The 9,454-nt window shown below is 53.0% G+C and overlaps 4 protein-coding genes across 4 annotated transcripts; 3 read left to right on the top strand and 1 right to left on the bottom strand.

Moving 5' to 3' along the window:
* Positions 1-1,299: 1,299 nt before the first annotated feature.
* Positions 1,300-1,903, top strand: BD324DRAFT_647642 (hypothetical protein; the record flags this gene model as incomplete). Its single annotated transcript, XM_022017692.1, has 3 exons — positions 1,300-1,399; positions 1,455-1,531; positions 1,568-1,903. The coding sequence occupies 3 exons, from the start codon at positions 1,300-1,302 to the stop codon at positions 1,901-1,903; spliced, it is 513 nt and encodes a 170-aa protein (XP_021874404.1).
* Positions 1,904-3,267: 1,364 nt separating this feature from the next.
* Positions 3,268-4,409, top strand: BD324DRAFT_575043 (kinase-like domain-containing protein; the record flags this gene model as incomplete). Its single annotated transcript, XM_022013100.1, has 3 exons — positions 3,268-3,616; positions 3,655-4,198; positions 4,238-4,409. 3 exons carry the CDS (start codon positions 3,268-3,270, stop codon positions 4,407-4,409), a joined length of 1,065 nt encoding a protein of 354 aa, XP_021874403.1.
* A 278-nt stretch (positions 4,410-4,687) lies between these two features.
* Positions 4,688-7,307, top strand: BD324DRAFT_611869 (WD40-repeat-containing domain protein). The gene is made up of 8 exons (XM_022014323.1): positions 4,688-4,946; positions 4,997-5,062; positions 5,111-5,365; positions 5,422-5,665; positions 5,716-5,916; positions 5,965-6,820; positions 6,870-6,931; positions 6,986-7,307. Exons 1-8 carry the CDS (start codon positions 4,798-4,800, stop codon positions 7,217-7,219), a joined length of 2,067 nt encoding a protein of 688 aa, XP_021874402.1. The 5' UTR covers positions 4,688-4,797; the 3' UTR covers positions 7,220-7,307.
* Positions 7,308-9,424, bottom strand: BD324DRAFT_611868 (cell division control protein). The gene is made up of 7 exons (XM_022014322.1): positions 9,217-9,424; positions 8,981-9,161; positions 8,420-8,928; positions 8,117-8,381; positions 8,002-8,078; positions 7,864-7,957; positions 7,308-7,818 (listed from the first exon to the last, which is right to left on the bottom strand). Exons 1-7 carry the CDS (start codon positions 9,258-9,260, stop codon positions 7,393-7,395), a joined length of 1,596 nt encoding a protein of 531 aa, XP_021874401.1. The 5' UTR covers positions 9,261-9,424; the 3' UTR covers positions 7,308-7,392.
* Positions 9,425-9,454: the final 30 nt, after the last annotated feature.

The following is a 9,454-nucleotide window of genomic DNA, read 5'->3' as shown; positions in this document are numbered from 1 at the left end:
AGAGGAGCCGTAGGCAATCGACCGTGTCGAGGTGGCGATGGGGCCCGCTCTGGAAGATAAGTCGACGACGAGGAATATGCAGATGATGTTGCTGATGTTCGACGTTCCTGAGGCTACTACATCAGTGATGCCGATCGAGCCGCCGCCCTCACCTGTCCATTCATTGACCCAGAAGCATAATAATGCTGCGGTGCTCTCGCGTACGGCTGATCAAGTTGAGGTCTTTGACTTGGCCCTGCAACCACTTGAGGTTGAGGGAAGCCATAAGACGCCGTCCTCGGCGGAGGCATGGGTTGAGGCATGGGCTGCGGAGCGACGGGTTGTGGCATGGAAGGAGGGTATGATGGGACACCTGGTGGAAGAGAAGATTGTGCAGGATTGCGATAACCACCTGGAGGGGGAGGACCTCCTCGAGGATAGCCGTAACCTGCTCCAGCGGGCATGGCATGTTGCTGAGGTGGTGGAGGTCCTTGTCCCAAATGATGACCTACAGCTGGTCGACCGAAGATGTTTTCGAATGCCTCGTTCCGACTCCTGCCTTGCTGCGGTGGACCAGGCTGTTGTCTTTGCATGATGCTGGGATGAGTCATATGGCAATGACGATAGAGGTAGTGATGCGACGGCGGCTAACACCAAGGATACACGTCAAAGGCACCTGTATGCCTGAGAGGACATGGGTTAACGCGCTATGTCGTGATAGTCTGGGGACACAAGTCCAGTCGGGCGGGAGGAACTATGATTTGAAGCTTTCTTGCGCCTAGATCCGTCGAATCTATGCGTGGTCAGCGTCGTTGATTGCTGTTCAATGTTGTACAAAATGATGTCAAGACGAGCTGAAACCAATTGGAAGGAAGCGCGCGCGATAGCAACAAAAGTCAGTGGCACGATCAAATCCAAGTGATAACAGTGTCATAATCAGAGCATATAGTGAGAGAGCCATGCGAGAGCTTCGACGGCAGCTTTCACGCTTTGGAACACTCTCATGTATACCTTCAATGACTCATATCGCTCAGCATGGCATCTACAAAGGCCAGAGAAAGAAGCCCACCGACCCCAGAGTGTCCTTCCTCCAGATATGCCACGTCAGGCCCCTGTTTTTGCTAGTCATTGAGTTGTCGTTAGTAATGTATATACCTACACACATACTCTGATTGGGACGACAACACGAGCAACACAGCTGTTGCACCTTTGGAGAGCAGTCGAGAGTCGCTTCACATTTTCAAGACAGAACTTATAATATCGAGATCGATTTCGTCATGTGTTGATCCATTTCTCAATAAGCTAGCTACACAGCGCAAGATGTCGTCTCGCGACCCGCCAGCGGGTTTCAAACGAGAGACGTGGAGGCCTCAACCTACCAGCTCCTGGACCCCGAGACAGACGGACTCATTCAGACCGGGTAGATCATCTCCGAGCTCCCATGCTGGTCCTTCCAGGCCGCTGAGCCCTTCCAGAGGCGATCACGAATCTAGGTCTTCAAGACATCATGATGATCCGGGCGAGTCCTCCAGAAGCTCGTCATACCGGGACCGTCAGGATGAAGACGATAGGTATCTGAGGGCATCAGGAGGTGCTAGAGATGATAGATTCGGAGACCAGTCGAGACGGCAACGCAGCGATGATGCGAGACGGGATGATCACTGGAGACCGGGAGAAGGAAATGGGACGCGGCGAGAGAATGGTCGATCCCCTCCGCCAAGTTCACGAGGAGGAACCTCTAGTTTGCCTAATGGAAGTGGAGGATGGCGTGGAAGAAGCGAGAACGATAGACCGTCGAAGTCCAATCGAGACGACAGGGACCGCTGGAGGCCTCCAACTCGGGGTCATCAAGATTCTTACAGACCTGCTCGTTCTCCGTCTCCAAAACGATCGAGCCGGAGAGATAGTCCAGACTATGGTGTAGGACGACGTTCGTCACGGGATGAAGGTCGTCACGACAAATCTGCGTCGCGGTGCGTCGCACCTCCACCCCGAACCTTGTTGCTCAGCACTGACATGCACCTCTATAGGCGTTCCCTCTCTCCTCGACCTCGGTCACCCCCTCCCCGCAAACGTGCCCCATTGTCTCCGCCTTCCTTTTCAAACTCTAAAAGACAACGTCAGTCCTCTCCTCCATCGTCTCGCCGCGGTAGACCTACCTCTCCTGCCCTATCAGCCACTTCATCTCGTTTCCGCCCATCTCCATCCCGATCTCGCTCTCGCGGCCGATACTCACTGGAGAGATCGAGATCTCCTCCTCGTCGACGTAGATCACCCATACCTATTCGTAGAGCCAGATCGCCATCTCCGTATCGTCGTGGTCGCTCACCTTCGCCTCGAGACCGGAAGTCAAGTGATCAGACTTATCGAGCAGGTGGCAGAAACAGCAGTCCCCACCGGCGTATCTCTCCTTCCCCGAGGTCACCATCTTATCCACCTACCTCACGGAATAGGAGTTCGACCCCACCTAGACAGCCAAATCGTAGAGATGCGCACGATGGCTTCGACTCACGGCGACGTCCGTCGTCTCCCCGGCGGTCTCTATCTCCTGATTCCAGCATGCGCCGTGCCTCCCCAAAGCCTGTTCAGCTCCCAAATGGTCGTGCTCCGCACTCCGCATCATCTCCCTCCATGTCTCCTGCTGTGCAAGGTACTCGCGCACAAAATGGAGACCGGAAGACCCCACAGACACCTTCAGATCCGCCACCTCCTCCACTTCCGGTTGGATCCATCAAGATCGACCTCGATGCCGCTACGAATGGCCGACGGAGTATATCTCCCGCTAACGGCGGATGGAAGTCCATTTCAAATGGTATGACCCCCAAGACTGTCATTCAGCAATTATTTGATGATCGGCCCTCACCTCCTCGAGGTCCAAGGTCCATGACCGGGTCGCCTCAGAGACCTACGGCGGGTGATCAGGCGGAACAGGTACCATCTCCGCCACATCTCATTGCACCTTATATTGAGACTGCTTTTCAGCAGTGGGCAGCTCAAGGGAATCCACTACCATTGCGGGAGTTCCTCGTCCATTATTTTGGTCGTCCACCAGACACAAGGGAGGTCTCGCAGATGGAAAGGCTGGTGGAGCGGTCCAAATCTCGGGAGGTTTTCGGAGGACAGGCCAAGACTGGTGATCATTGGTCTCCTGTTCAAATAAGCTCTCGCCGACCTTCAGACAGAGAAGATGGCAAGAGGAACTCTAGCCGATCACCAGTCAAAGAACAGTCGGCCAACATGATCCCTTTGAATGGGGAGTCGCGTTATGGCAAGCCTGCCGATGCCAGCATGGCATCAAGTGCGAACGTGCAGCTACCTAGACCTGAGGTTACTGCCACGCCGGCGCCTATCACTGAGCCCTCTCCTTTGTCGGCCGGCCGACAGTCAACGAAGCCCACACGACGCAAGACTGGACCAGGCGAACTGTACGAGCGACTGGCATGTGTTGGTGAAGGCACTTATGGGAAAGTTTACAAAGCTCGCAATGCCGAGAACGGTCAGTTTGTGGCTCTCAAGCGCATCCGTATGGAAGGCGAAAAAGACGGTTTCCCCGTGACTGCAATGAGAGAGATTAAGGTTTTGCAGGCGCTCAGCCATCCTAATGTGCTCCGATTGATTGAAATGATGGTGTCAAAAGGTAAGTTTCATGAGAAAGAAGCGAATGCTGAGTGTCAGGCTCGGTATACATGGTACTTGAATACATGGATCACGATCTGACTGGGCTCTTGGCTCATCCCGAGATTCAAATGAGTCCGGCCAACATTAAATCTCTCAATCACCAAATGCTGTCTGGCCTTGCCTATCTTCACCAACAAGGCATCCTCCATCGGGATATGAAAGGCTCGAATATCCTGCTGAGCGGCCGGGGTGAACTCAAGCTGGCGGATTTCGGACTTGCCCGGACGTACTCTAAACACAAGAGGGATGATTACACCAATCGAGTCATCACATTATGGTACCGGTCCCCGGAGCTATTGCTTGGTGAAACGGTCTACGGTCCAGAAGTTGACATGTGGTCTGCTGGTTGCATAATGCTTGAATTATTCACGAGCAAGCCGGTTTTTCAAGGTACCGACGAAATTAGTCAACTGGAAGTCATCTATTATGTCCTTGGAACGCCGTCCGAGACTATCTGGCCCGGACTCGGAGATTTGCCTTGGTACGAACTTGTCAAGCCAAAGCAGGAACTTGGATCGCGATTTGAGGACATCTTCTCCAAGTGGGTTCACGTGTCGCGCGAAAGCTGACGATTCCACAGATGGCTCTCTCCCGCCGCCATGGATCTCGCTCGCGGATTGCTCACGTTTGATCCCAGTAGACGTCTGGGTGCCGAGAGTGCTCTCGAGACCGCGTACTTCGTGTCAGAACTACCTCCTATGGAGATGCCTACACAGTGGGACCCGCGTGTCTACTTAAATACAGGTCGCTGACAGTTCTCAGACTCGCGGACTGTGGCGAACACCATGAAATGTCGGCGAAGATCGAACGTCATCGACGGAGGCAGGGAAGCAAGTGAAGCGGGATACGAAGACGCTGCTGGGGCATTATGTATATCGTTCGCTTATCAGGAGCATGTGAACGTTGTAACGACCCGGGACGACAATGCATTATCATTTATCCGGCCTTGACTGCCGGCTTGAGGGGCACTCCGCTGTACCGGAGTTGCCAGACATGCCAATTCCTGTTCGTTCGCTATTTGGCTTAGAATATTATCAATGGATTCTGCAGCCGTCCATCGAGCACATCAAGACTACATGAGCTAGAGGGACAATTGTCACTCTCACACGAGACCTCTTCCTTGACGGATGACGTCTGAACATGCCGCGGCATCTCCTTCAACCGCTTCCTCGAGCGGTGTCTGGACATCGGGACAATTTCCAGAGGATTCACCAATACCAAGATGGTTCCATATGGGATAGACTTGACAGATGTCAGGTACTTGGCAACTCGCATACAGGTCATCGAGGGTGCGCTTCTAGCTTGATCAGCACGATTTGACATATTGACCCGAAAGCAGATGTGTCAATGCTTTGTCGTGGTCGAATGATGGCTCTACCCTGCTTTCAGGCTCAGACGATGGAAGGTACGTAGGTCTGCCTGATTGTCAGAAAGGGATGCTGAGTTGCGCTAGGATATGTATATGGGGTGCAGACTCATCGTCCATGTCGGAATCTCCCCATCCTCTTAGGCTCAACGACACAATCGCTACAGGTCACACTGGAAATATCTTCTCGGCCAAATATCTTCCTAATACCTCTAGTCCAATTATCGTCTCCTGCGCCGGTGACAGGACAGTGAAGGTCTTCGAGGTGGAGAGACTGGGCCGATCAGAAGTGGGTATTGGCATGGCAGCACGAGACGAGTTATGGGGAGTCAGAGGACCAGGGTCAGTTAAAATTTCGTCCATGGCGTAATCTCAGCTGATAAGACCGGGGAGCACAGAGTCCGGATCCTGCGCTGTCATACAGATCGTACGAAAAGAATCGCCACTGAGAACTCTCCTTTCCTCTTCCTCACGGTCTCTGAAGATGGTACAGTACGGCAACATGATCTGAGGCGACCTCACGTCTGTCGGTCCGATTGTCCTGATCCGCTATTCCGCGCTCCTCGAGGGATAGATCTTTATAGTTTGAGTGTCAGCACAGTCACGCCGAACATGTTTGCAGTAGCTGGAAGGACGCACTGTGTAGGCCTTGCCACCACTGTCCGAGCTCCAAGGCTGACTTTTCTGCGAAGGCTTATCTTTGTGACCGACGAATGCTAGAAAGACAGACGCCCAGCTGGGGTCCGAACATTCAATCTTCCGAGCAGGTCCACTGTGTGCGTCGTCTAGGAATGACAGACGAGCAATGGGCGAATGGACGACCTAGTGGGAGGATCTTGTCATCTGAAAAGCACATCACATGCGTGAAAATGAGTCCAGAGCATGCCGACGAGGTAGGGCCAGTGCACACCCTGAATCACAGTAACTCATCCACCTTCTAGGTCATCTGTGCATTTGCTTCCCATTCCGTGGGCATTTTTTCCACGTACGATTCGCCTGGGCCCTCGAATATGCGCCAACGGTCCGCTTCTCCCATCACGGCACCACCAGTTCCCACTCCAGTGTCTCGGAGACAGTACACTATAGACGACTTTTTGCGAGACTCTCCCGACCTTGCGCGTTCGAAACGCAGACAGTCCGTCTTGTCGTCTGTAGCGCCCGATCCTACACCACCACAGAGGCAGCGATCAGAAGGCGACAATGAGGATATGCTAGAGAGCCTAGGTAGCTCTTCTCACCCGATGGCCGTCCAGGACATCAGGGAAGAGCCTCCTGGAACAAACGCAGACGCGCAACTTCATTCGCCGAGACCAGCGACCTATGATCAACCTCAACGCATCGCGACCGCTCTCGATGACACGGTCTTCGATGCTGAGCTCGACGACGAGAACCAGGAGCTGTTGAATCTTCATGAAATGGACGAAGACGAGATCATGGAAGAGGAGGAGGAGGAGGAGGAGGACTTAATCCTGGATGAGGATGATGATGACGAATACGACGATTATGAGGAGGACGAAGATGTTGACGATGACGACGACGACGATGAGGATGACATCGACGCCCTCGACTTTATGGAACCGCCAGCCCGAGCGACAGTGTTCGACTCTGTCGACATGATTACTCCTCGAAGCAACTTTCGCGGTGCTAAGAATATGGACACGGTCAAAGATTGCAACTTTCTTGGGTCGAGATCTGAAAAAGTGTGTTGTGGGAGTGATGATGGGAACTTCTTTGTGTGGGACAAGGCGACGGGGCGACTGGATGGCATTTGGGAAGGCGATGGAAGTATCGTCAATGGTTTGTCCATTTGAATTCTAGTCATGCTCGACAGCTCATCTGCAATCAGTGATAGAACAACACCCCACGCTGCCTTTGATTGCCGTGAGCGGAATCGACAGTACGGTCAAGGTGAGTGATTTAATCACAGCATTTCCATTGCGCTGAAGGGACTGTCCATTGCAGATGTTTTCTCCACTCCCTCACAAGCCTGATCCTTCTTTTTCACGGTTACACCTCCGAGACAGTATCATCAAGGCAAATTTAGAAGAGAGACCCTTATTCTCCCGAGGCGGATTCGCGAGTGTCAGCTTATTTGAATTTCTCGCTCAGCGAGGAATGAGACCAACAGTGCATACTGCCGGTGAGAATGATGGTCGAGATGAGGATGGATCAACGCAGCAGTGTCCAACTCAGTAGCGACGCGTCGTGGGGCGAGTTTCTCGATCGTCAGACTACTGCCTCGCCATGTACTTCATGTAGTGTTTCGCTACGATGATATCGGTTACATGTAATCGTCATTCATGAGTCATCATTCAGCACGTATCAATCCTATTCCATCGGAAGACAAGTCACAAGGGGCCACGCTCCACCTAGCGAATCATAACTGATGTCTTGCTCCTTCCCTGCCCATCCCTCTCGCTCTCCTCGCCCTTCTTACCCGAAGCTCTCGGTTCCCAAATCTTCCAGAATTTGAGGTTCTCATCCGACGCGGCAGTCGCAACCGTACATCCATCGGGACTGAGGGCACTGGACAAGACTCGTTGATCGTGAGCGGGGATGTCATAGATTTTTCCGAGAGATGGATAAGCCCAGAGACAGATATTGTTGTTGGGGAAGCCATGAGTCGACAAGAGTTCTTTCGAATGCGGTGACCAGACAAGCGAGGTGACTTGGGTCTCGGTGTGTAGTGAAGCGGTTCTTGCACCGGTCGTCGAGGACCAAAAGTGAATGTGTTGATCGTGTGTACCACCTCCGGTCGCAAGCAGATTACTCTGCCAAGGGCACCAAGCCAAAGCCTGAGAGACATCAGCTGAGAGTCGCATTGATCGAAATTGACTCACTTTGACGGCGGCAGTGTGATTCCTTTTCGTCCATTTGGCGACACCTCGCGGCACTCCCTCGCCAGTGTGGAGGATGGACTGACCGATTCGACCACTACGCTGTTCAGAGGGAGATTCGTAAACATTGAGCCGACTCACTCCCAGCAGTTCACCACATTGTCATTACCTCCACTGGCAAGGAATTGACCATCCGAACGCCAAGTAAGACCGCATACCTGAGGGCATTAGCTCACTTCTGCGGATAGGCACCTACTTCTGCATTGTGCCCGACCAGCTCCATGACTTTGTGCTTGGCCACTCGTACGTCGTGGTGATGAATGGAGCCGTCCCGGCATCCTGAGGAAAGCACATGCCCATTCCAGGACATTGATGGGACACGAGCGTTATGTCCACCCATTACTCGCATCTTCTTGCCCTCCTCCACATCCCAGATCTCCACCTCGCCATTGTCGTTTCCGACAGCGAGATATGAGCCATCGTTTGACCACGAGACGCAAGTCACGGGCGTTTGATCGGTACTGAGAAGAATCAGCGACGTATTTGCTCCAGGGCTTGCCTTCCCTCTCCGAGCGCGGTGACAGTGCCTGTCTCTGCATCCCAGACGTACGCCAAGTCACCCAAACCGATCGCGACTCTGTTCGCACAACTCCAGTCCATGAGGTTGAGGTAATAGTCATCCACGAACCCAGGTGCATCAAGTACTCGCTCAGGGATATACGGTGGAGGTCGTTTCTTCACTCCACTCGCTGCCGTCCCATCTCCCTGAGTGACACCACGGCTGGAGGATCCAGTAGTGTGAAGTAAATAATTCCGCTGCACGTCCAGATGAGACGTGGCATGGGACGCTAGGGGCGGAGCAGAACGGAAAGACAGGATACGACGGCCGGAGGTAGGAATACCTAGTGATTCTGAGAGGGATGCGGTCGTGCGATCCCCTACTGTGCTCATCGAATGATCCATGGAGGTGTCAGGGGTATGTGAGTCCAGGGCGAGAGTCGGTAGGGTCGTAGACGAGTGGGATGTGTGATGGAGTGAGGTCGGTCGAGAAGGAACGAAACGGTCTCTCTGAGAATGTATATCAGTCTCTGAATGATTTCGTCTACGTTTTCAAACTCGCCTCTCTTCCGCTAGCATCCTTATTCTCCTTGAGTACTGCTGAGCCGCTGATATCCACTGCTCCACCCTTGGATGCGATATCCATCCTTCCCATACCTTCTCGAAGGAGACTCAAGGAGTCATCGGGGGTGGTAGAACCTTTACGAGGTGAAGCAGGAGTCTTGCTGATGAATGGGTTTGTCCTGGTCAAAGGGTTGAAATGTAAGTCATGTTGATTGACAGAATACAGGCACTCACACATCGCCCATATTGCCTGAGGTCGCAGTCTGCAGCAGAGTCATTTCGTCGATGTAGGTGGCTCACTCCAAATTTCACAAAGAAATGAGGGGGGCCTTGTCCCAGGTCGATGTTGGATAGGAGCTAGACTACACGAGAGATGGGTCGACAAAGTCGAATCAACGTACGAGGTGGCTGCACAAACTCCCAAAGGAAAATCAATCGCGTGGTTGAATATTTTTTTGAAACTCTCTTGGTA

This window comes from Kockovaella imperatae (assembly GCF_002102565.1).
Source record: "Kockovaella imperatae strain NRRL Y-17943 chromosome Unknown BD324scaffold_1, whole genome shotgun sequence".
Classification (NCBI taxonomy): domain Eukaryota; kingdom Fungi; phylum Basidiomycota; class Tremellomycetes; order Tremellales; family Cuniculitremaceae; genus Kockovaella; species Kockovaella imperatae.
The sequence above is the reverse complement of the archived record's forward strand: the minus strand, read 5'-3'. Positions and strand labels throughout refer to the sequence as shown.